At 36.1% G+C, this 27,194-nt stretch overlaps 1 protein-coding gene and 1 long non-coding RNA gene across 8 annotated transcripts; one reads left to right on the top strand and one right to left on the bottom strand.

Annotated features, from left to right (window-relative positions):
* The first annotated feature begins 1,946 nt into the window (after positions 1-1,946).
* Positions 1,947-23,063, top strand: LOC111340012 (low-density lipoprotein receptor). Of its 7 annotated transcripts, none has more exons than XM_088738818.1 (19): positions 1,947-2,264; positions 7,087-7,191; positions 7,650-7,769; positions 10,018-10,143; positions 11,098-11,214; positions 12,175-12,291; positions 12,523-12,762; positions 13,079-13,195; positions 13,296-13,430; positions 13,843-13,968; positions 14,360-14,485; positions 14,854-15,244; positions 15,680-16,080; positions 16,758-16,910; positions 17,678-17,759; positions 18,134-18,267; positions 18,905-18,998; positions 19,442-19,565; positions 20,317-23,063. In XM_088738818.1, the coding sequence occupies exons 2-19, from the start codon at positions 7,116-7,118 to the stop codon at positions 20,353-20,355; spliced, it is 2,718 nt and encodes a 905-aa protein (XP_088594944.1). In that variant the 5' UTR covers positions 1,947-2,264; positions 7,087-7,115; the 3' UTR covers positions 20,356-23,063. The 7 variants fall into 7 exon arrangements, with proteins under 7 accessions (XP_088594944.1, XP_022802512.1, XP_088594943.1 ...); XM_022946777.2 differs by having other exon boundaries at positions 2,246-2,264; positions 12,160-12,291; XM_088738817.1 differs by lacking the exon at positions 1,947-2,264 and adding an exon at positions 2,833-3,138 and having other exon boundaries at positions 7,656-7,769; positions 12,160-12,291.
* Positions 23,064-24,755: 1,692 nt separating this feature from the next.
* Positions 24,756-25,475, bottom strand: LOC148719652 (uncharacterized). Its single transcript, XR_015993269.1, has 2 exons — positions 25,130-25,475; positions 24,756-25,040 (listed from the first exon to the last, which is right to left on the bottom strand). It is a non-coding gene; the product is annotated as an uncharacterized LOC148719652 (long non-coding RNA).
* Between the last annotated feature and the right edge of the window lie 1,719 nt (positions 25,476-27,194).

Genomic DNA, 27,194 nt, shown 5'->3' with positions numbered 1-27,194 from the left:
TTTTGGCCTCAACACAAGCTTAAGAGGAGCTTGTCTTTAGCGTCAGTGCTGTGTACAGGATGAGGATGTATGTGACGTGGATTGCTGAAACTGAATATGTTACGTTACGTGATATAACGGGATTGTGCCTGGTACCCAAAAGGAGCTTTAACGACAGCACATAAGAGAAACGTCTTTTTACCGCTCACTGCGATCCTCGGTTCAGTAAAAAACATGTTAGGCGTCGACCGTGTTGTTTTGTCAAACAAGCTTGTTCTTGAAGCTTAAATTTAACACCACATTTCACTGTCAGAAAGACTTTGATATTGTATATCACACTGACGTGTGAGGGCGTAGAACTTATACGTGATGTGCGGAAATTTTTGCAACTTTTAATCTGAGTATTGCTGTTCCTTTCATTTGATACACCCTAGGAGGTTCTTGTCACGTAGATTTACGCCCAGGTCATCAGTATTCTAGGGAAAGCGAACTTGTCTTGGATTACCTGACATGCTGAATTCCAAAATAATCCGACAACGTTGACTAACCATTTTTTGTGGGTTTTTGATACAGGATTTGATCTTTTACAAAACACCTTTTCGACTCACAGAATGTAGCTGTCATGTATTTGACGGTCTGCTTTGGAGAAATTCAATGCTGCTGGCTAATTCAATGTGCAGACTAGCAAACTCTCTCAGGCTGTGAAGGGTATAGTTTTGACTCTAATTTTAGCCGCTATACCTCCCGAACATAGCAAACGGAATAATACCAAACAAAAGAATTTTTCAGGTGCGTCATGAAATAAGCAGATACGAGTCTTACAAGGTCATCCACGAGTGGTTCTTGTGGGCACAGCGAGGGAAGACAAGTCTCATGAGAATTGTGATGACTGACAATTCTATCACTCAATAATAGCTGACAATTCTATCTAAAACGAGAACTGCTCAATATAGAATTAAAATATCGGTGAGAGTGATCAGTGGAAAACATAAAGATATATTTATTGTTTATCAAATTCTTATATACTCCCTATATACGCCATGACTCAGTTGTGCTTCTTGAAAACTTTTTCTTTATTTTTTTCAAGGTCGTCATTGGTAATCCTTTTTAATCTTTTCCATCCTTTTGCTATTTATTCCTTCTTGTTTTATCATCTCATGTTTCTGTGTTGTTGCTGTTTTTTTCAGTGTTGTCCAACTCACTATTTGTTGTCCGATTTAGAGTGAGAGGAGTTTAATTTCGAACAGCGAAGAAACTGCTTCAAAATATAGTTAAATCGCTCGTATGACATGTTGATGGTTATAGCAAACGGTTGGATTGACGAAGTTTTTGCTGTCTTACTGGCGATACAATTTCCGCTCCTTGCGACAGCAAACTGTAAATTTCAAGATTCTAAACTGTTAACTCAACAATTGACATATCTGAAACTAATTTTACTAGTGCGCCATTTTGTAAAACTCAAGTGGAAAACAAACGGAAATTAAGATTGCAGCCTTGTGCTTCAGAACAACACGTCGATTTCCAGTCTGAATCACTTTTAGGAAAAAATTACGAACAATAATTGATATTCCTACACAATTTCGTAACTAGAAAGTTCCTATCCTTTCAGCTCTGTTCCAGTTCATCATTAGGTAGTTTCGATCCCCAGGAATAACTTAATATTAACAACATCATTTATGTATTTGAATATTGAGCACCTCTGAAACAAAAATGTTCCCAGCACCAAGTAAACCGTGTGATTTTCAAGTAATGCGCAAATTATAACTCCACAAACACAAGAACAAGGACAAAGAAGGTCAGCTCGTTTTGATCTTAACAGTTCAGACATTTTAACAACATTTCGGTACAAAACTGCAATAAAATGGCCTCGAACTCACGATACCGTTGAAGAATAACCTAGAGCGATTTTTGAACAACAGGAAATACTAAAGTATCCAAATTTCTCCGCCGGATTGGCGCCAATCAAAGAAACCTCATTATGCGGTTGTTTCCAACTCACGAAAGTGCATAGAAATTGTGCAAATCCGAACATTTCTGTTTGATAGTTTTACAAGACAGCTGTACTAACAAAACCAAGAATACTTGGTCTTTCAATCAATCATTACACGCCCTCGCATTGCCCCCCTAACAATCGCCAAAGGTCTCTGCGACTGGATTAATCTGAAATACGAGAAGTACTTCCCTTGCACTTCAGAGTGTTAAATCGTTTCCGCCGGCCCTTATATTCAGGGTAGAACAGAACTACTACTCGACGTTTAATGACGACATTGAAATCTGGATTATTGGTAAGTACAGTCTGTTGTTATCGCGGATAAATGGGTAATTCGGGAGCGGATGAGTTATCTAGGAGGTAATACTTTCTTTTGATTCAAACTTTCGAAAGCTTTTTCATCCAAAGCTTTAACAGCTAAATGATTAAACGCAACGGAGGCTTTTAACCTTCTAAGGGGAATCCTCATATCTTTGAGATCGCTTTATTTTGACATCGATATGTTCGCTTTGTCTTATATTCAGGGAAAGACCCTATTATTACTAAAATGAAAATCAAGAATTTTATGCCAACATTCAGAGGATTTCTGTACTTGATTGATTTATAACAACTCAAAGATAAAGAACATTTTTTTTTTGGTTTAATGTCGCTACGAGCCATTTTTTCACTGTCTGGTTTTCATATTAGTGATTATGAAACGAAGGTCGCTCGCGGATGAATTTCCAGAGAAAACCTTAAAGATCTTTTGTATCGCTGACATAATTATTTGGAAGAGTGGAAATTCCTTAGAATCTTTTAACAGTCGAGTGCGTACGAGCAATGAACTCTTCTGAAATGACCTCTGGACAATACAGCGGAGACCCAAGCTCAGTTGTAGGTACGTGATTAGAGTTTCAAATAGGAAGCCGTATTCACTATTGTTAACCAAATCAGTCATTTTATGCATATTTAAATCAGCACATGGCATACCTGGCATGGCCTGTCCGTGTGCCGTAAGCTGCAAATACTCAATGATTTTTCAACAAATTTGCGGTATTAAGATGCGTTAAGACTCGTAGAACAATTGATCATAAAACGTTGTCCACAACACGAGTGAGTGGAATCCCGGAGATACCCAAAGTCTCGTGTTTTTCCTTGCTGCTTTTGTCAACAGAGTATTACAACACAGGGTATGTTAAAACATTTTCCAATCGTTAAGACTTGTTATTGTTTTATCGAATGCTTAGCGAGCATCGTGATAAAGTTTATACTAATGTTGGTGTAGCGAAACATTCCTTGCTGAAAGGCCTTGGACAAACATTCAACAAAATTACTGCATACCATTTCTGAGGCTTCTATGTTTTGATTCATTATGCGCTGAGTGGCGAAGACTTGGTTTTCCTTAACACTATTTATATCATGACCTCAAATGTCATTTACGAAATCGTTCTGTTATCATATCATATTAAAAAGCTTGCGTCATACATTCTATAGCGGCCCCCGGGAAGTCAACCGTATAACTACCTACAAGAATGGTGTATTACGTTTCGTGTCGTTGATTTTAAGCGAGTTTCGTTGGATTACATCGCGTATTTGTTTGAATCATCGGGTCAATTGGATGATTTAAGCAGTTTCTAGCGTTGGATTAAAACTCTTGTGGAGTTCCGAAGTGCCAAAATCTTTTTCTAGCGATTTCGTGATTGCACGTGATTTTGGACAGCAGTGAATACGTCGTCGTTCTTGTGTCTAATTCGCGTTCATCTGTGTTCCATCGATTTTTTAAGGTGAGTGTTAGTTCTTGAGGGCCAGTGATTCTTTGTTAGTTCTATGAACGATTGTGAACGTGAATGGTGGGCTGAAAACTTTGCTTAGTTCTATTTCGTGTCAGATACTAAATAACGGAATAGAACCCACTTCAGCGTTCTCAAAATCATACCATTTTGGTGTGGACGGAATGCACGATTCTCGCCTTAAGTAACACGGTAACTGCAACGTATTCACCAATCACGTGTACATTTGTGTTTAATTGTCAAATCTTTTCATTCAGCATCAAGCTGATTATCTTTTCGAGAAAACGATCACAGTTTGACGAGGACTTGATGATTCAATCTTCCAAAATATTTCAGATGAATATGAGACGTCTTCGCAGATATAAATCATGCTTACAGACAGGAACATTCTTGAAAGCAACTGTAAATTTTCGCATTTGAGCAAAGGAATGGTTTCATCTTTCCGTATCTTTTAGTCTTTAAATTGGACAAATGTTCCTCGGGAAATAAATTTTATAAATTTTGCAAACAACAGAAATATGAAAATCTTTCTTACGTGATGGCGAAGTGAAAGACTTATATGTAACGGCGCCGTCATGACTTTAATCATGCATTGCGTAATTTTTTTCAAGATCCTGTGCTAGGCATAGATTTCAATAAATGACGACACTATCGACAGATGTCTCTCAATTTTTCTATGACTTTCGTGTCTCCAGGAAGTTCGGATCGTAGTTTCGCTGTCCTTGGGCAAACTTGAGAATGATCACTGTTCTAAGCAACCCCGACGCCTGGAGAAATCGCTGCAAACTCCGCAATTTTTGGTCGAAGTTTGTAACAAATTCTTCAAATCTCGAGCGATGTTTCTTAACTCGATTAGCTTTTCATCCCAAATATTCTCTGGTCCTCACTGATTTTGTATTTTTGTATTTTATTTTGTATTTTATTGTAATCAGACATGACATGACACTTAGCATAAAAAAAAAATAGCATTTATTTGCAGATTATTTATCGATTTTTTTGAAAAATAATTATTATCGATTAAAAGTTAGATCAAAACCCCTTTCAGTTATTCACGTCACAAGTCTTGGTTTAATTTCAATCTTTTTATTGTTTCACATGCAATCTTTATTTCCTTCGCTATCTTTTGTGATTACGAGTGACCCTTTATATACCCAGCCAGAGTAAAAAAATATTTGGAATTTTTTCATTTCCTTATTTATGTTTCGTGACTCGGTGAATACATTGCCTATAATTTGTTGCATTGTCCATAATGGTTTCAAAAACTTCCCCACTCTTCGTTTGAGCTTGTGAAGAGCAGAATCATGTACAAAATGCTGGATTTGCATGAAACCGCATTAGTTATTTCCGGTGTGTTGGCGGACCACTCGATATCGATGTAAACAACATCAAGAAAACAAGTACAGCCGGTCAAACAGGGACGAGTGATGTTCAAAATGGCCGTCTTTGAACCTCGTGTAGCGTAACGGCTTTTGATCCATCAAGTTCGTCCGAAACTTTCTTTGTTACGTTGAAAAATCGATAAAAGTCGGTGCAACAACTTCATGCGTTAGGTGAAGTAAGCGTTTAAGGTATAAAGATTTCGTTCATAAGAGAAAAGTGGATTTGACAAGATTACCTGAAGTATATTATTGACATGGCTGCTTATATTTATGTCGCGAACCCGTCGGCCGTTGGGTTATAATTTGCATCCGGAAAGATATGAGTAAAACGTCTGGAACGATTTTGTCTTCTCGTTGTGATGAAAGTGATTTTCGTCATGTAGTTGGTCAAAAAAGTTATATTTTGGTGAATTGTGTTTATAATGAGATAATTGCTACTTGTCCACTTCTGTGGTGTTTTGTGTCCCTTTTAAATTGGGGTTTTATACTTGACCATTTTACTCTTTAAGAAAACGTGTTGCAGAAAGTTGCAGAATTTCTATTGAAACGATCAGGAAAACTGAACACAATTCGGTCGAACTTATTTTCAGAAATTGAAGAGTTTTTATAACAGACTATTTTTTCAATATCATTAAAATTTAAAGGGAGGAATTTGGATCGATTTTCTTTGGCATGTGGCAATATTTATTTTAACAGACTGACATATATTACTTAATGAAAAGATCTTCACTTTGCATATGAAGATATAACAGTGTTAGTTCAGTCTAAAGATATTGTCTCTCCCGAGTTGATTAAATGGCTATTTTGGGATATCTTTTTTAAACCAACGCGTTTAAAATAAAAAAAAAATTCCTTCCACGATTCGCCTAAAAATGTCCCACAATGTTCGTCATGGCACTTCAGTTACGATTTCTTGGCGTTTCGTGACGTAACAACGGAAAAAAAAGCAAACAATTTGTATACATTTACAGATAAATCTTTGTTAACAAATGACAGTATGATCAAATTTTGACATTGATGTTCTCTAATGGATGAAATAGTTGTCTTCTTTCCAACTGTAAGAACTCAACAAGACAAGAATGCGATCGGAAAAAAAAGAAAGAAAAAACATCTAATGTCACCCTTTTTTTACCCAATGAAAGTTTTTTCTTAATAACACCCGTATGTAAGAGCTTGCAAGCGTACTGAAAATTTGCCCAAAATGTTGCTGACTAATCTGTTTTGAATAAGAAATGAGAATGGCAGCGTCTTTGTAAATATCCCTGACTTTATCTGTCCCATCTTTTCATGAGGCAATCATAGGACTCTATAACTAGTAAACACATGAATTTCGTTCTTTTTTTTTTTCTTTCAGATTTCATTATCTCACAACTTCTTGAATATTTTGTTTTGCCAGTTTAATACCAGTTAAAGAAATTACTTTGGCACAGGAATTTGAAAGTTACACCAAAGAAATCTTAACTGACCTCATCATCGAGACTTTTCCAAATTTTGATTGTTACTACTTTCCTCGGCAACAATTTTTTCATAAGTTTTTTAGTCATTATGCCAATGTTTGAGTAAATGTTGTAGATCTAGAATTAAAATTTCCCACAAATCTAGAGGATGGTGGAGAGCGTTACTAGCTTAAACCTTGGCATGCGCAAATACGTTATAATATTTTGTTTACCTTCGCCTCCCTTTGGCTTTCGCGTTTTCACACATCTTCGGTCCCCGGAGAATACACGAGAACATTCCGGAAATACAGCGATAACCGCCGTCTATTTTCAGAGTTTTCATTGGTCAAATATAAGATCACATGATCTAGATTTGACCATATTTGGAATTCAGTTCTTCGTGTTTAGCAGTTTTCCCGCCAACGGGTTGGTGTGGGTGGCAACAACAAACGTCAGACTTGAGTTTAGAGTTCATGTGTTATTCCGACGGATTTACAGGCTAAATGTGGTTAATCTTGTTCCTTCGACCCTAGAATACGCTTTCCTTGGGAGAATCTTGGACATGGGAAGATCGAGAAAGAACTTGATCGAGCTTTTGGTTTGTGTGTGTATCGCTTTGGATTTTGCTCAAACAATAGGTGAGCGTATATCGATCATCCTTCTATGGTAGTTACGTTTTGTTATGTTTTTTGTTGTCGTAAAATGAAGTCCTCCAAATGGATCTCGACTTCTCTCACCATCAGAAGCATTAAACTTTCTTTCTACTACTTACTTTAATTCATGATCTTCATTGGTATCATGTGGGATAGTGGAAAAGGGGAATTCAAGAAGACATCGCATGGTTCTGCCACGAAGTTGTGGGATCGTAATTTCGATTTTTAACGACTTCCCCTCTAGCCTTACGTTGTCTTCTTTTGAAGACACTCCGCAAGTATCGTGTACTATTTCCTTGCGAAGCGTTGAATAAATCATTTACGATTGATGTTCTTTGCATGATTACAATGATTCAACGGCGTTAAGCAGTGTATCGTATATTTGCCCCGTAGTCTAGTACGACTGCGTGTGTACTGTACTGACGACCGTCCTTCGATTTCAGTTGCAGATTTTCGATGCGGTAAAGATCAGTTTGTTTGTGGCAATGAAACATGTATACCTGAAAATTGGAGATGTGATGGGGAAGATGATTGCGGAGATAACTCCGACGAGAAGAATTGTCGTAAGTTTTTCGATCTTGTGATGATGTGTAAAATAGAACCCGCTTGTTGTTATTGGGAGTTGAAGTGGTGTGCGTTGCATCACTCGTTTGCTTATACCGTAGAATATCTCTCTTTTTCATGTCTCTCTTTTCACCTTAAATCTTTAAATTTAAGAGACAGGTTTTAAATGTAAGGAACAAAGAGGAATTTTATCTTTTAATGTAATGAGAAGGAAGAATTGTAGCGCAAATGAGCGTGTCGATCTGTTTGTACGTGGAAATGCGCCATTAATAGTATATGAATGAAAAACGATTGGGACAAAAAGTTTGTAAGGAGGTTCACAAATTTATCATAAAGAATATCTTAATGATTTGTTTTGCGGGATGAAGTAAGTTTAGTTTGGATATTCTCTTCAGAGAAACATTGAATAGGCATGTGTAGTATCGACACTCTCCCTTATTTCGCGAGTGCGTGGGTCGTCTAAGCACTAGTTGCGTCTGTGATTTTGCTGGCCAGAATACGACCTAGAGATTTTTTTATATTTTCACTACGTTCTCTGCGATTGCTCTCAAAGACTTTGTGTTCGATTTTGGCCGTCGATGAACGATCGTGAATAAACTAGGTAATTTTCAGTGATTTTCAGTTTACGAGTCTTCGCTTGTTTTTGTTCGTTGTAGTCATTTTCCTATTTGCATACAAGACATAGGCTCAGGCGGAACTTCAAACAAATCCTAGATCTTCATTGGTTGGAAAAATGAAAAACATTGGTAAACAGGTCGGCAAGCTTGTTTATTATTTCTTTGGCCAATAGGGTTTTTGGTTCTTGCATCAAACGTGCGAACTTGTACAAAAGCCCCACCGCCCTCGTTCATTTCACAGTGAAGTTCGATGTCTGCGACGTGTAGTTTCCAACTTATTTCGTCTCCCACGCCATTTTTGCGCTCAGAGTTAGTTGTTGTGGTAACAAATAATTTACAGGCGTTTTAATCGTCAACGTCGCCGATAAAGATCGAGGTGTAACGTGTTTGAGCATTTGGGATACATTCCCTGATCTATGGCATTCCACCCCACGTTCCGCGGAACTGTGAAATAGCTTTCGTGCTAACCAAAAAATGTTCAATATTTATTTTGATGATACCGAGATGTGTCATCTTCATGTGAAATATTCCAGCTTTGGTACAAAGGTCTCTGTTTTGTTCTTCTTATAAAACTTTAAGTTGAAAGAGATGTTTTACCTAAGTTTCTGATCCACATACTAATCCAGACTAGTTCTAAGGTACATGCAACCGAAGGAAAATATGCGTGCATCCCACATTTAAAGTGCGTTATGTATCAAATTTCTATTTCGTGTAGTTATTCCTTTATTGTAGGAGAAGAATTAATTGTTAATTAAGTGACTACGAATCACACGTGCGCTCATTACTCTCAGCAAGTATATTTTGAAACTTGTGCTTCATATTAAATGTGTAAATTTCCTAAGGGGGGATGCTTATTTTGCAAAGCGATGTAAGGTTAATATTTCACTTGTAATTTACTTGTGTCTCAACATTGTCTTTTTAAGATTATAACTACATGGATCGCTTTCTTATTCAAAAAATTATGCTTGATACTCCGAGTGAAAGAGAAAAACTATTATCTTCCCTGGCAAAATGTTTTTAAAAACAGGTACAGAGAAAAAGCTGTTAATCGGTGCAGTAGTCCCTTCTTTATTGTGACAAAGGAGGAACCATTTTCATGTTTATCAGTCTGAGGTGCAAGAGTGCAGAAAGTTATTTATAAACCCATTAGTGGAATTTTATGGTAAATAGCTATTTAGATTCTGTTTCTGAAGCTTTCTGTGAGTTCCCTGGGCAACCAGGTAAACAGTCATAGTAATTATGTTGGAAAATCTCTTGCACTGGCATGGAGATCTCAGTCCAAGCAATTGATGTCTTGGTAGCTAGGTTAGAACAATAAAATGAGAAATATTGTGGCCCTGTTACCCTTGTTTTGTGGGGTAAAACCAGGATCTTGGCACCTGTTGTAGACTACCTTTCCAAAGGAAAATATTAATTTTTTAGCCTGGGAAAGATTGATGTGTGAAGGTTTTGAAAACAAAGTCAGGCTCACATTTTATCTAATTTTATTTGTGATCTTTCTTTGGTGGGCAACTCACTATTTAGCACAGGATAAATAGTAGTATCATACTCTGATTGGAGTTCTGTTGCTGTCTTTCTTGTAATTTATCATACTTTGTGTTTTAAATAACTTGAATCTTTTGTTTTCTAGCTGTTAGACATTGTGACCTTAGCACTCATTTTGAGTGTAAAACTGTTGACCGTTGCGTTCCTCAGAGATGGGTTTGTGATTTTGCTAATGATTGTGGGGATAACTCCGATGAACCAGCAAACTGTGGTATGTAATAAAAATTGGTTTACAAATAGATACCATGTTGCTGTGTGTTTTTCCAGTAATTGATCACAGATGATCTCAAAATGTGGCTAAGACCAAAAAAGTGTTATTGATATTGTTCCTAAATTTTGTGGTCTTCCGTGATCTCTATTGAACAGACACTTGGCAACATGTATCTGTTCTCAGATGGATCACAAGTAAGAACTAATCAAAATGCATGTATAGTTCAGCCTAATACGTAACATAATAAATAACACAGCTAAAGAGAGAATACTATTTTATCAAGATAAAATGAAATTCATATCTTTAAACTGTGATGAAAAGGTTGTAGTACCAATCATTCATGTACAAGCTTCTGTACCTGCCTGTTCACTTAATTAAGCAGAAATTTGATCGGATTGTGACGAGTGGAAGGAATAACTAAGGCCTAGGGAAAAGCTGTGCATCAGTTATAAAGAACTGGAGTTGTAAACTTAGATTAACAATCAAGTGCTGTCTGTTGACATTGGACAAGTATAAATTTCTCCATTACTCAGGGTTGTCAAAATAAGAGGACAGCTAGTGCATTTTGCCTTCTACTCCAAATAATGGGGTAGTTATTCCAATTGTTTTTGGCCCAATTTTTTGCATAGAAGCATCACCTTGTGCTTTTTAATTTGTATTACAGTCTGGTTTCTCAAAGTATTGTCTATAACCCTGCATACTCAGGGGTTTCATTAAGGGCCGGGCACAGGGTAAATTGACCAGTTGTGAGGAGGGTGTTGCCTAGCTGGGTTGATGATGTTGATGATGTGGAGGAAAGTTTATCTTATGAAGAAGTTCAGTTCAAAAGTTTTTGCCTGCCTGCAAAAACCAGTTACCCTCTTGTTGAAAACATTATTGAAACTCCTGCATATTGTTAGTGTCTTTCATCATTTGGGTCATAATAGAGTTTAATCTTAAGAATTTTGTTTGCAGCTGAAAGAACATGTTCTCAAAATGAATATGCATGTGGAAATGGTCATTGTATTCCAATGAGGTGGCGTTGTGATCATGATAAAGATTGTGAGGACGGTAGTGATGAACGAGATTGTGGTAAGGTGTCATCATCTGCAACACACCAGACATTTGAGAGGACATCAACAAAGCGGCTAATTAACATGAACAGTTTAAAAATTTTAACACTTGATTTTAAATGAATTGCTTCAAATTAAAATAATCAAGAACGAATTTGCAACATTAAAATTGAGTGATCATTAATTTTTTTGAGAAATGAAGTTTAACTGAGTAAGCTTCAATACCAGCCTTTGAATATGTGAAGCTCCTTTCATCAATGTCTTAAGAGAAATTTTGAATACAACATGTACAATTTTTGTCACTTGGAAATGTTACAAATTCAAACATGATTTTTACCTTATTCAAATTTTTTAATCTTTTTAAGTGGTTCATATGTCTGGTAAATAACTCTATTTCACTATTTTTTGATCACTATTTATACTTGTGATTTCACCAAAGTAAAGTTTTGATTTTGAAATAATGTGATGTAGGATTAAAACTTAACTTTGCTATGCATATGTTACACATAATAGTCAGGTTAATTAATTTTTTTAAAGGATTTTTTTTATAAAGCTTGTTTGATTAATTAATAGATATAATTGTCTGACATTTTTAAAATACATTGTTATTGATAGAGAGCCATTTAGATTCTTAAATGTAACATTTATGCCCCATATAAGAGCATTTTTTTTGAGTAGACATTCCTTTAAATGAAATTTGAATCATCAAGTTTTATTTCCTGTTGTTTGAAACATATCCCTTGTTTCCAAAACAACCTGTTTCATTTATGACTGCAGCCATTTCATAAAACTTTGAAGTTAAACAATCAAGTACCAAAAACTTTTCTACAAATGGTCCCTATATCAAAAGTTAAAAAAAAAAGTAAGCATTTAAACCTTACTTTGTCATCCTCTCTTTGTCTGGTGCTGGAATTTGCATTAATTTGTGTTTTGTTCATTTTTTGCAACTCTTCTCTGATACAAGGAACAATTTCTCCAGGTAACAAGACTTGTGATGGTAATCAGTTTACCTGTGGAAATGGCAAGTGTATCTCGCGTAGCTGGGTGTGTGATCGTGACGACGATTGTACAGATTACTCTGATGAAAGGAATTGCCGTAAGTTGTTTGGTTTCTTTGTAGAGCACAAACAGTGACACAATAGGCAATTTGAAATTACTCTTGATTTTCTTCTTAATTAGGGTTTCATATTTTAACTTTGTAATAGTAGAGAACAAAGTTTGACATTTTTCAGTTGTTTCATTACTTTTCTCTAATTACATTGCTTTACATTGCTGAGGACCAACAGGTAACTTGCATGTAATAAATTTCTCTGTCTGTCTTTTACAGCTAACAAGACATGCAAACCAACAGAGTTCACTTGTAACAATGGAAAGTGTATAAAAGCTTCCTACAAGTGTGATGGAGACAATGATTGCCAGGATGGTTCTGATGAACTTGGCTGTCCAACCACTGGTCCTACGTGCAAGTATAGTGAATTTCAGTGCAAATCTCATGAATGTATTCATGAAAGTTGGATATGTGATGGAGAAAATGATTGCAGTGATGGTTCAGATGAGAAAGGATGCAGTGAGTATTAAATTTCAGATGTCAAATGTTAAATTTAAAAAGAGACAGTAAGATATTTTTTAGAGAATTTTGCTGTGAATGTCGTAAATTAAAAACCACAATGGTTAGAACCGTTAATCGGAGTAAGGAAAGTAACACTGAGGGGGCCATGGAAATGCAGAGGAAAATGAGCAAAGGGATTGAGGAAAATGCAAGTGACCAAGTGGAGATGATAAAGACATGCTGAAAATTCATTGAAGCTATGTGAACTTGAATGAAGATGTTGTGAGACTAAAACCTCCATTTTTCTTCTTATTAGTATTATTATTTTCTTCAGATGTTACCTCCTGTGGTCCCAGTGAGTTCAGTTGTACGAATGGAAGGTGCATAACTATTCATTCACAGTGTGATGGCAGAAATGACTGTTTAGACAACTCAGATGAGCAGGATTGTGGTGGGTAGATGAGTTCCATTGTTTCATTGTTCATTTTGACCTAGAATTTTAAGAACCATCTTTTTGTCTAATGAGGTAAGATGTGTGTTTTCCCTTCTAGCTCCAGTAAAACCAAAGCCCTGCAAGAAGGATGAATTCCAATGTGGAAATACAGAGCAATGCATTCCATACAGTAAAGTTTGTGATGGTAATGCGGACTGCAAGAATCGATTGGATGATGAACCTTTGTCTTGTTGTAAGTTACACCTCCCTTTCATGAAACTGGTCATGTCATCTAATTGAATTGGTTTTCAAACAAATAAAATTTATTACCTGGGTATCTGATCTAATACAAAACAAAAAGGTTGAAAGGTTGTATTTAGAGCTCTTATCTATGATAAATCTTGTTTCTGAAAAAGTAAAATGTGTCTGGTTACAGACAAGATGTCTAAGTGTGGTCTTCAGCTGCAATATTTTTGTTGTGTCCTAACTAAATCAACTTTCAGATGCATTATTGTTACTTTTCATTAGTTGACATTTTTGCCTTTTGCAAAATTTTTTGGCAACTTTTGGAGGGTTGCTATCTTCAGAACATGTAAGTAAGATAGCAGTCTAATGGAAAGTTAAAGAATTTTAAATAGCTGATTCTGTTTTATCATTTTTAACAGCAATTAATGAATGTAATTATCACAATGGCCATTGTCAACAAATCTGCACTGATACCAAAACATCTTACATCTGCTCCTGTCGCGTGGGCTATAAAGTAGACAAGGATGATCGAAGAGTTTGCAGAGGTATTACCTTAAAAAAATTAGAAATTGATTGTCTTTTTTCCCTCCATGTCAAGGGCCTTGCCATATACCTTTTATGAACAAGCATTTAAGGGAGGGGTTATGCAGTATCCTCCAATTAGCTTTAGATAAATTAAGGGAGCTCAAATAAGCCCATGATAATGTCCATGGGTAACCCCAGTTTCTCTTTGCTAATTTCCAAGGAAAATTTTGCATCACTCAAATTACTCAAAGAAGTTTAAGGATAAGGACCTGTTAACATTGCCCTCCTGCACAAAATTACACCATTAACAGACTTCAAAGGTACCATTCAGTAGTTAAGGACTCAAGTGGTATTTATTTTCAGTATTTGCATGGGAATTCCTATTGAGGTTTTTGAACAATTTACTTCTAGATGTGGATGAGTGTGAAATTCCAGGGTCATGCAGCCAAGCTTGTTACAACCAGAAAGGAAGTTTCAAATGTATTTGCCGGAATGGCTACGTCATGGAGCCAGATCGTCAGAGCTGTAAGGCAATAGGTTAGTGGAAATCGCCTTGGTGTTTAGTCGCGTACCATATGTTTAGATGAATGAATGAGGACAGTGCTCAAGAGCCACTGAGTCTAGTGGCTCAACCTCTAGACCCCTAAGATTGATTAGCATCTAATTTCTTCCTTTCAGTATCATCCCTGAATCACTCATCAATGCCACGAGAATAAAGTAAACGATCAACAATTAAAGAACCTCTTGATTGTTAAAACTTCTGATCATCTGTCTTCATTCTCACATCTTAATCCTTAAAACTTTATCAAAAGAAATAGAGAATTCCAAATTGATTCTTTTAACTTAAAATTGAATGGTACTGCACTCAGTTTCAAGTAGTGAAGAGACTTTGTCATTTTCCACAGGCGAACCAGGCTTCCTCATTTTTGCCAATCGTCAAGACATTCGCCACCTCTCGTTTGATTCCTCTGACTACAGAGAAATGGTTCCAGAGCAGCGGGGTGCTATAGCATTAGATTATGACTTTGAAAGTGGTTATATATTCTGGACAGATGTCATTGATGAAAATATCAGGCGAACAAAGATGCATGATACTTCCCCAGTAGAAGACTTGGTAAAGATAAACCTTGATACACCTGATGGAATTGCTGTAGATTGGATCAACAGAAAGTTATATTGGACTGACACAGGTGTAGACATGATTGAGGTATCTGATTTTGATGGCAAGAATCGGCTCCAACTGGTAACAACAAATCTGGAGGAACCAAGAGCAATTGTGGTGCATCCTTTTCTTGGGTATGTTGAATTAAATGACGTAGTGTGATTCTTTTGTAGTTGTCTATATGCGGGAATCCTCAGATAGCACAATGTTTAGCTTATCCTTTTAATTCGGAACTAAAGGCTGATTTTTTTTTCTAAGCAGCTGTGAGTTTTAACATACCAGTAACTATTATTTGATTTTGGCTATCTGCTTTAGTAGCCTTAACACTAAAAAAAATTTATTTCATTAGTGAATGAGAGATTTCCTTCAAATCTGCCTTACTAGGTTGATTTGAGGGTTTTTATAGAAAATATGTTAAATCCAAGTTAATTGTAGCTGTTTGTCATGGCTGCTAACATGCTTAAACTCCATTTTTTCTCCTTACTGTTTCTTGCATTAACTGCTGTCACACTAAGAATGCAGAACATGTAAATTTAAATCCTTTTGTCTTGTTACTTTTTGCTTTTCAGTTTTATGTTTTGGACTGATTGGGGTGAGAAAGCAAAGATTGAGAAGTGTGGTATGAATGGAGACCTTGAAACAAGGCTAGAAATAGTTACTACCAACATCATGTGGCCCAATGCTCTTGCAATAGATTATACTGTGGACAGAATTTGGTGGGCCGATGCAAAACTCCACACCATAGAATCATCAGATTTAGATGGAGGAAATAGACGACTTGTCTTAAGTGAGAACATCAACCATCCATTTGCACTGACTGTTTTTCAGAGTTACATTTATTGGACAGACTGGCATCATAATGCAATCCACAAGGCTAATAAATTTACTGGTGAAGAGAGATCAATTGTAAGGGAGAATCTGTTTTCACCAATGGATATCCATGTCTATCATCGACAGCGGCAACCAATAGGTAACTTTTACAACATACAGTGCTAACCCTTTTACCTCTAGGATTGACTAACAAATCCTCTCCTCACAATTCCACTATAACATCTTGGGAAAGATACTTATACTCACAGCAAGAGTATCACAAGGCTGTGCTCTAAGGAAAATTGAATGGAACCCAGTGCTCTGAATCTGTGAAATCCAGGGTGCCCAGTATAATTATGCTTTTTATGAAAAAACTAAAATTCCTGAGTTACCCAAGAGCAAAAGTAAGGTGCCAGGGGCCATCAGGTACTGCTAGACCACAGCCTTGGTATCAGTAAGGCAAAGTAGTATTGGCAAGGAAAGGTGTATGATGAAATGCTGTGGTTTTGTGGTTAACTTGTTATGTACCCGTGCCCTGAAATGCAGTTGACAGAGAACAGTTGCCCTTGTCATGGAAGTTAAGCCAGGGTTTTTTCTTAGTGAGTAGAGAAGACTCTGACCTCCCTGCAAAGTGAACTTCCCCCCTAACTAAGGTGGGGCATGGTGTGCAGGGGGATTTTTGACTCTTTAAGTTTCTTGTTACAGAATCCTGTGAATGCCCCTGTGGGATGAGCCACTTGACGGGATTGCAGTTACTACAGCATATGAAAGTAGATTTGTAGCTGAAATCACTGATATGCCAATTAAACCTAAGATTTTCCTCTCCTTTGAAAACAGGGATGAATCCATGTAGTGTTGTAGCAGAGATTGAAGGCTGCAGCCATATTTGTCTGTTAGCTCCCAAAAATAACAAATATCCAGATGGTTTCTCCTGTCACTGCCCCCCTGGTGTTAATCTGCTCTATGATCAAAGGACCTGCAACACAACAGGTACCAGTCATTTTTGTTAACATTCATTAAACAAAATTATTCTTCCTTGGTGTTTTGTCTTAAAACTACATGATGAGGATTTTCTGTGTGTGTGCTTTTGTGGTCACTCTACCATCTTACAAATCTGGTAGGTACTACCAGTGGAGTGCAATAGTTTGTGTACTTGTGGGAAAAATCATTTTGTGTCCAGCAGCAAGTGTATCTTACTGTGACATAATTGTTCATTCAGTGATCTACTTTTAGTTACCCATTCACACTTATTAATATAGTTTTAAGGGTATAGTTTAAAACACTAGGTATCAAAGCTTTTACCTACTCAGTTTGTCGGGCAAGAAATGTTTTTTGTTCGATTTAAGTGTTTATTGCAAACTTTTTTCTGATATCCCTTGCAAAGCAGCTTAAGAACTGGTAATACCTTGCCCATTTGTCTGATTAAAGGTGGCAAACTGTTCCCATTAGGGTATGCAATATTTATTTATCCATGCAAAACCTTTTTTCCCTTCAACAACTCAAACAACACAAACCATTCTTTCCCCTCAGGTGAAAGAAAGAGAAAAAACTACTATACATTCTAGTTTTTTTGTTGAAACATTCTTTAAAATCAGTCTTTTCATCTTCATTTTAATTGAAAGTTACTATTAAGATCCTTTTTGAAAGGACAACTTTAGGATTAATGAATGTTTGTTCTCAAATTAGTTAAGTTTGGGCTGATTTATGCCCTATATCCCAGTAAAATAAGTTTTCATTATACTTTTTCATTTTTCTAGATGCTTTCAAATGCACAAACAAAACATGTATGAATGGTGGAACATGTATTGTAAAAGAGGTTGGGGCATTACCATCTTGCATGTAAGTTTTTCCTTACAGTATATAATTAACAAAGAAGGATGCTTTTTATCTTGTTATCCCGTCATGTTTGAATATTGGATATGGCAAATGATCATATTAGATGAAAATGAAAACCAAGATTCTAGTTTTACTTGGATAAAAACAATAAACCATAGTCCCCGTCTCCTTTATCTCCCTGTACTGATTAGCAGGGGACGTTAAAGAAGCCACACACTTTTTGCAAAGAGAAGGGAATGTAGTTTTTGTTATTGTGGTCTTGCCTTTCTTTGCTTTTTACAGGCCTCTATTTGATATACAGTAGCTGCAGCTTTAAAGCTGAACTGGGCCAGCTTATCTAACTATTGCAAGTAAATTAAGTGATTTTTGTTTTCCAGATGTACTCATGAGTTCACAGGAAAGGATTGTAGCGTAAGACGCAGCCTACCTCTTAGTCCCACACCTGACACAAGTGGACATAAAGCACCACTTAATGTGGGTCAATTGCAAGATGTTCAAAAAGAGGATGTTGGTGAGTAAAATGAATGAGCTTTCTCTTTTACTCTCAGGATCTCACTGTCAGTTACCTGCATGGATGTCCATCTATTTCTAACAACTGTAGATTTGAGAATTTGGTCTCTAGTCAAACGTAATGCCCTAGTTGATGGCTGGTTGTCTTAAGAAAGATTGTTCTGCTGTCTAAGGATGTTTGAGAAAGGAAAATTTCCTCCAATACAACCTCAATCTCTCATCTCTCGGTTAGAGCAATTTTCAGTGGAGTGTTAAGGAAAATCTTGGATTGCTTTAGCTTTGCTTTATTGCACTCTGTTTCTGTACCAGAAAACTTGTGTCGCCCTCTCCACCAGGGGCAACTTAGTATCCCATGTTTTTGCTCTCAAGGCTCTGCTTTCCTTTGTTTGCTTTGAGTTCTTACTGGTCGATCCTTTTGATATTTTTATTTGATCTGAATGCAGCCTAGATTATTTGGTGTCACAGCATTTAGGAATTCAGTTATAGTACATGGCTTTGGCATCTTTCTGGGGTGAAGAATGCCGCTTACCAATTCTCTCTCCTCTGGTGAATGAAAATCTCTTTGAAAGTTTTTTCCTAGTGGTTTGTGAAGTGATTTAAAGACATTAGCAGCTGACCCTTTTTCCTCTTTCCTTCAGGTGTAACTGCAGGAATATCAGTGGCTGTGGTCATAGTCCTCTTAGCTATGAGTGGCTTGATTGGATGGCTAGTTTACAGAAGAATACGAAGAAAGTAAGTAGCGCTTAACTCTGGGTAATTTATTATGATCATGTATATGTAGAATCTCTTATATCGACCTTAAACATATTCCATTTTTTGGTGGATCACCAAGGCTATTTGTCAAAATAAGTTGATGAGAGCATGCCTGATTGGTGGCAAGAATATCTAATTAAGGGAAATATACTCTAAGCAAATTTGGAGTGTTTTTATTAGTTGCAAGTAATTGTTTAGCTTGTGAAAATTAAACCTTTGAATGTTTTGTTTTGGTTTGTTTAACCCATTGAAATGTACATCAGTACATGTCTTAAATGATGAGGAGAAAAGTGAAATAAAGAGAATGAAACCACCTGAAACATGAAAGAATGTGGGGAAATGCCTTTTGCTACTAAAGTTCAGGCATGTTTCAATTGTGTTCATGTTACAAATTTTATTTATTTTGTGTCATTTGTTTTCAGCAATCTTAGATCAATGAGTTTTGATAACCCTGTGTATAAGAAAACAACTGAATCTAATGGCTCACTGGATAGAATAAGTATAAGGTTTGGTCATTCACATGCAAAAAAATGTCAGTCATTATTGGTGAGTTGATGTTTGATTGTACATGTACATTCTATCCTTAACCCTTTAACTCCCAGAGGTGATTAACGTGTAACTTCTCCTTATAACACCATACATTATTCAACAGACAGGTAATGAGAATACTTTGACTAATCAGGTAGACGTTGTTCTCTTGATCTAGCACCAAACTCCCATAACTAATTTACAAGGAAATGTCTAGCAACTAGAGGGGAGAATTAACAATCAGATCCTGGTGTTGGTGTGAAATTACTTAAATTGAGAGGTTGTATGGAATAACTTTTGATAAAATATCAACTTCAGTTTTTTCCAGTTAGTATTTATACACCCTGTAGTGAGGTAGTGTTTCTTCCTTAACTCGTGGAAGTCCTTCTAAATTGAAGTTACTTTTTTATGAACAAACTTAAACTTAATGTTGTTGTGTGATAAGAGAAGTTGGGTTCTCGTGTCTAATGCACTTAACTCTGAATCTAAAGGTTTGGCACCAAGCTGTGAATAGTTAATTGTGTTGTTTTTGAGGGAGACACCTTACCCTCAGAGTGATTCATGTCATTCAAGAGTGTAAATGGGTATCAACAAAATTTAAGGGAACCTGACAAAAGTTTTGGGGTTTACCTGCCATGGATAGATGGATAGATGGCCAAACTTAGTTACTTACAGCAAAACAATGAGGTTAAGCACCAGGAGTTATGACAAAGACTTAACCATATGTTGTATCGTGGTGTTTGGTGACATTTTTCCCTTCTTTTTTCAGAGTTCATTCCGGAATGAAGTTGAAATTCACAGTTGCTAGCACTTCAATTATTATCCAAATGGCAAAGGCAAGAAAATCTGAAGAGACTGTTGCAAGTATATCTGTCTTTCTTGCCTGTTATATCTCTCTGAATTTAGAGCCTTGTGAGCTGAAATATTTTTTAAAGCTAGCAATGGAAAAGCACAGTTCAGCCTCCAGATAGTGATAAAATGCTTTTGAATTTCATGTTTGTAACACTTAACTAGAACTTCACTTTGTTATAAAAGAAGTTTCGTTATCTGCTACAGAAGTACTTTTTTGCAACAGTCTTTAAAGATAGACCAGCCTTTGCCAAGTGGGTAATAATTCATTACATAGGTTGTCAAATTAAAAATATAATTATATATTATCTACATCTAATTATAGAGATATTCATAAGCCCATCCTGGCGATGATATGGCTTTTCATATAAGTGATATTTAAATAATTATAATTTTTTGCATTCAGGTTCCCATTGTTACTTGTCTGTTTGGGGAAAACTCATTTGAAGCCTCTTTGATTGCTGTGTAATGTGATTGCAAATGTCACAACTTTTTTCATAAATAATATTAGTTGTTCCTGCTTCTGTGTTGGAAGTGGGTGGGGCAGGGGGGGCTGGGTTAGGAAGTGGGTGGGGAGGGGGGTTGGGTTGGGAGGGATAGGGCGTTATATTTTTGAAGTGGTTAAGAATGAGAGAAACAGACAAATTATGAACAAGAACTGTTGAGATGAGCCAAGATTCATAAAAACTCCACATTCAGTCTGTAATTTTGTTTCTGTTCCTTTGACATTGTAAAAATTTGGCTGTATGTTGATTTAGTTGCTAGAAAAATTAAGATTTATCCAGGCCTGACTACTGATTTGTTCCAATTTAGTTTTTTAATAACAGGCATAATTAATATTTTCTCATCAAATAGTTTTTTCAATGTGTGCAGAGAACTGAATCTTGGCCTTTTGAAACCTTCCTTAAAATGAAAAATTAACCAAGTAAATTCAAAATGTTTACTGCAGTGGTTGTTGTTTTCTGTGTTCATAAGCTCTTGTTCAAGGACGCAACTTGAAGGTTTTGTGGCCAAATCACAGTTTCTTTTTCTCAAAGCCCAAATTTACAGAAATCAGGACAATATGTTTAAACCAAGAACAAGGCAAGTATCATAGAAATTGATACCTTGAGCACGAGTAACATCTGTTTACAAACTTTGTAGAAGAACATGCAAGATGACAATGATTCTAAATGATTGCATCGGCTGTAAAAAGATCAAATTTATATCCCTATATACACAGATTCAAAGTGTTGTAAATATATGTAATTGCACCAGCTGCAAGATAATTATTTCTAATGGTATGAAACACCTTAAATATATATTAATATTTTGCTGCAGTTGGTTTAAGCAATGAACACATGAGCTGATACAGGTCTTAGTTTTGAAATGTTTTAGGGAAGGTTGCAGTCTTATTTATTGAATATGCTGTACAAAAGGATATTAATGAACATAACCTATGGCAGGCTGTATTTTTGTTTTCTACTGTAATATTTTTCAAGAAAAAAAGGAAAGCTTAGCAATCACAAAAAGCAAGCACACTACAGTGTATGTGATGCAACTCTTTTGCAACGTTTTCTGTATTTGGACAAGCTTGATTGTTTTGATTTATGTGCAAACCATTTCTTCCCTTGTCACAGATTTGTTTTTTCACTTCCTAAAGAGCAAGGGAAAGGGATAAGAGAAATCATTGGGGCTATGAAGAAGCCTCAGTGTTTTCTCTCAGTTTTCAAGTTAGCATAGCATACAAACAGTTTCAAAAGATTTATTGCAATGTTATTTTAAGCTGAGTTAATCATTTTCCTCCACATCTACTTCAAGACTAGAGGAGTTATGTCAAATACACTGCATGTGGTGAAAGTGTAGATTGTAAATAGAAAATTGACATCTAAATTTGGAGGCAGTTTGTATATTTTGCTGAGAAATTTGATTTTATTCGTGTTATTCTCCATTGTTAACATTTTGATGGAAATTTCACATTGCATCAGTTTAGAGTCTCATAAAAATAGTTCGTCATCTGGTCCAGACCATGGAATTGTAGCTTGATTTTGGTTTCTGTTTTGATATTATCCATACCACTTACAACTTTGTAATATGCACGAAATTTTTAAATTATCAAATTTTCATAGGATCAGTATCTGTTATATGGCTTCTTGACTGTTCAAATTTAATCAGTTCTGCAGTACTGGTATTTTGGTAAAATGTACCCTTTAGTTATGTTATTATTAAGCCGTTATTAATGTTGATACTGCAACTTACTGTAACCTGATTGTTTAGAAGTATCAGTAGAGTTGAATACCTCATTCAACATTTCTGAGGTTCAAATGCTTCAAGTGTACTTTTATTACATTGTAATTCAAAACTATATGCATCTGTGAGTTAGTTAGAAATTTTCCACAAGAATTATTCGTATGATGGGACACATGGATACTTTCAGGGTGTTATTTTTGCAACTTGATAAAAGAGAAGCCTTAAATCAAATTCGGATTTAGAGAAGGTTAAGGTAAACGTTAATCAAACTGAAGGCGAATTGCCTTGAGATCAGCGTGTACAATATTTAATGTGTGGAAAATGTACTTTTCTTTGTGTGTATAATAGAAATGTATATAGTTATTATGAGAGGTTAAAAATTGCCATGCTATTTGTAAGTTGGCAAGTATGGAATAAAATGATTGCCCTTTATAGAAACCAGCTGTATTTAATTTTGAATTCAGAAGAACGATTAGGTTTACATATAAATTTTAATATATTTATATGTAAACCTAATATAAACGTAGAAGATATATAAATACTATTAAGAAGTACAACTATGCTCCTTTATGTCTATATCTGAAAATTACTTTAAAATATTATTTTTAAAAGTAAAGATATTTATGCACTTCTGATCGCTTAACTGAATAATTCTTCAACTGATCTGGACAATATTATAAACAATTTTAAAAATCAAGTGAAGCCTCAAGAAAAGACGTCGACTTCTTAATTTTAAAAGAGCGAACTTACTGCGCATGTCCTAAGTACAAGATTTACGATGAACTGATAAAACATTACGCATTGCTTGGGTTTGGAGGCGTTTCAAGCGCTAAGAATTTGCTTACTACAATCTCTCCAAACTATACACCCATAACTGAACAAATATGGGAAGAATAGTCTGTTTTTATATTAGATATTTCTGCTTAAGTAAGATGAAACTCTATTGAGCATTTAAATCTTAGAATAAATCTTAGAGATATTTGAGAAATATGATTCTAGTCACTCTTTGGGCCAAAAGTATCTTCGCCTTAAGAACTCCCCACGTTGAAATTGCTTAGGGGAAGTGTGAGCCCGAATTAGAATTTTTAAACTTTTCCTAGGGGAACAAAGACAGCAGTTCTGGACTTTGTGAAATAAGTCGTGTGTTTTTGAAGAAGCTATCCCCTCATCTTTCTTAGAGTGAGCTCTTTATATCAGACTTCAAAGTTGTCTTTAACTCCTCGGAACTATCAAAAGTACCTCTAGCTAGAAGTGTTCCCGACCCTCCCCTCCCCCCCCCAAAGAAAACATAAAAAAAGGAAAAGAAATGCCTCCAAGTCGTTCGGAATAAACGTTCAAACTTGTGGGGTTCAAACGTAGACAACATCAGCTCCAAAAAATCAACCGTCGCTAACTCTTACAAAAATTAAAAAATATATATATATGACGATGAGAATAGAATATGAAAAAAGGGGCACTTGTAGATTGATTTCTTCCTTTTCTTCTTTCGCTGTAAGATCGACACCATGCTAAGTGTTCAAAAAGTTTTGTTTGTTTCAAAGCTTACGTTTCGAGCGTTACCCCTTCGTCAGAGCTAAAGCAGTTTTAGTTTGATTACTGGAGCGACACTGAAATATTCTTCATTTTGGCCGCCTGAATACGGACCGGAAGAGTACTTACTCTAAACTAGGCCATCGTGATAAGCCTGTCAGCGATTTTTGCGCATACACCTCGGTGAAAGAGAATGTTGGAAGCGTTGATCAGAATTCCAAGTGACCTTGAGTTGGTCGAGGAGCCTCGAGCTGGCTTGTTCCGTCTCGTGTTTTAGGGGGTGCGTGTGAGGAACTTTTCGCTCGTTTCTCGAGCGACTCAGCTAAGGGAGGACCCTCCCCTTTTCTGCAAGCCGTGGGTAACCTCGATCCGATGATTTTAGTGAAAGCCATATAATGGCGGGAAGCTTTGAGAAGAATTTTGTCCCCATTTCTTGGCTCCCCTTCCCACAACCACTTTCACAAGAATGATTTTAAGTAAGACGTTTACGCAGATGGACTCTAATTGGCACATAATTCTCTCAGCTAAATCAACGCTGTGGAAGAAACTTGTTCATTAAAAATAGTTCATTATTTTCACTTTGGAGTTTAACAGCAGACGTTAAGGAGTTCAATTTTTACTTATGCAAGCTGTATTATAATGCAGATCCGTCACTATTTGACTCATTAATAAACATTGTCCAAACTTTATCGGTGCAATGAGGTGTTTTGCTTTGGCAGCAAAACTATGTGACGTATTATCCAGTGATTGGTTGCAGCTTTGTAATCAATATTCATGGAGTTTGTAAAATTCGTCTAGTTTAAACTCTTTGTGTTCGAGGGAAGACGTCTTTGGAAAAGGAGAGAGGAGACCGAAGGAAAGCGAATACTTTCTAGAGTATTTATCCTACAGACAGACAAGACAAATGGTGAGTATTTTGTCTTCCTGTACTCAAGAAGTTATATCTCGGAAAATAAGCAATAAGAAGCCATTACCGAAGTAGTTTCAGAAAGCACGTGGCCCGTTTGTCAATCTCAGCTTCTTGTCGCGCTGTTTCAAAATTTCCATCATAGCATCGTTCTTCAAGCTCAATTGAGAGCAATTCCCTAGTTTTTTTGCTTGCTGTGCCACAAATTCGATCAATAAGTCCTCCACTGCAAGAAAAAAAGGTGGAAACTAAAAGTTGGCATTCATCTGAATAAATTTCTTCAAGCAAGTCCTAAGAAACTTGACCAGAGCATCATTGTTCCAAATCGCTGATTGACATTAACGGAAAGTATTGGGACCACATATCATCATGTTTCTAAAACTGTTTTCACTTGTTTTATTTTGCAGAAGAAAGAGAAGAAGAGATGAAAAATAAAGGATATATATATAAAGAAGGCAAACTGGAAAACTTGACTAGCTCAATGGAATAATACATCTACAGATAAGAACGAAAGCTTAATTATTTGATAAAAATAACACTGAGCGACCTTTGTGTGATATGGTAATTTCCATGTACAGTTGTTTAACACTCACATTCATTTTCTCGGCTTTTATTGGAATTCAAAAGTTAAGCAGCAGCAACAAACGGAACAAAACAGTTTGATCGCACAATTTGACCGAAATTCAAAATTTCTTTTCTTCCGATTGCAATCTGTCATTCAAAATCTCACGTCTGCATAAAGATTTTGATGTGATCGCTCAGTGTTGTAGGTCAGTTGTAATTGTTTTAGGTGGCACTGAAAATTTGTTTTAGAATCAACTGTTTAGTTTTAAGTTTGCCTGTTACGTAAAATACAACTATTCCTATTCGGGACAAGATGTCTGCGAACCACAGCCCTGGTCCGCCAGAACGAAATGCAGACGGAGAATCCCTTTAATTTCACCTAACACGAAGTAAACAGGTAAAATGAATAAAGGCTGATAGTTTCGAAAGAAACTGTTTGGGGCTGCGTCGGTGGGAGTAACGAAATAATTTGGATATATCAACAAAGTTGAAGTGGTAAATTGGCCGCCGTAACGATTACAGAAGCTGACGTTTCGAGCGTTAGCCCTTCGTCGGAGCGAAGGTAAAATGAAACCTTGCCATCAATTTGTGTTCGTAAAATAATTCAGTGCCACCTGAAAATCAAAGTAATAACCTCAGTAGCTTAAAGTAATGTCTGGTTTAAAGAGAGTTTCCAAAGTTTTCTGACCTAAAACACTGATTTCACTTATAACTGTGAATTTTCGGAAACTTTTTTTGTACGTTTAAATTACACACAAGCCCAGGAAAATTTAATCTATCAAATGAAACTCGCGCAAAAAAACGACTCAAAACGGAAGACTATACCTGGAGCCGGAATATTTCCTCTTACTCCACAATTAAGAATGAACACAGTTTACTGTCAACAACTCCGTGACTCCGAAACGTAGGCTGACTTTCCTCGAACTTCCACTATCTACATGTATATGTTGTAGTTCAATTTGCCTCGGTTCAAATTTTATTTTCCTTTGTTCTCGGTCATGTTAATATATGATAGTGAGTTTGAAACAAAGGAAAATAAAATTTGAACCAAGGAGAAAATTGAACTACAACATCATGTATACACTCGCCAACATAACTAAAAAACGACAAGGGAATTTGTTATAGTATCAAACGATAGAGGACGTCACTGTTGATATAAACAAAATAAGACGCATTTGTGAAAAAAAACAAATAATCAAACGGCAACCTACTCTCTCGCAAGATGGGACTAAATTGTTCGGTATAGCCGTCACTAAGAATACGCAAACTTGACTTTCCAATGTGCGAATGCACCTAAAAATCAACAATCTACCACTCTGTTATTACTACAGAAGACATTACAGGACAACTGACCCTAAATATCACATTTATACCAAAGAAGGACTGTCAGAAACGTTTGAAAATTTCTCTCATTCAACAAAAACATGATTTCAATTGTTGCTGATACCGCTTCAAACACCTAATAGATTAAATGTGAATTATTTACACGACTAAAAAGAAACCATGAACTTGGAATAGTCTTGTGAAATAATGTCAAATCAAGCATCAAATGTTAGTTGATCAGGCAC

The sequence above is a fragment of the Stylophora pistillata genome, chromosome 11, assembly GCF_964205215.1.
Source record: "Stylophora pistillata chromosome 11, jaStyPist1.2, whole genome shotgun sequence".
Taxonomy (NCBI): domain Eukaryota; kingdom Metazoa; phylum Cnidaria; class Anthozoa; order Scleractinia; family Pocilloporidae; genus Stylophora; species Stylophora pistillata.
The sequence above is the reverse complement of the archived record's forward strand: the minus strand, read 5'-3'. Positions and strand labels throughout refer to the sequence as shown.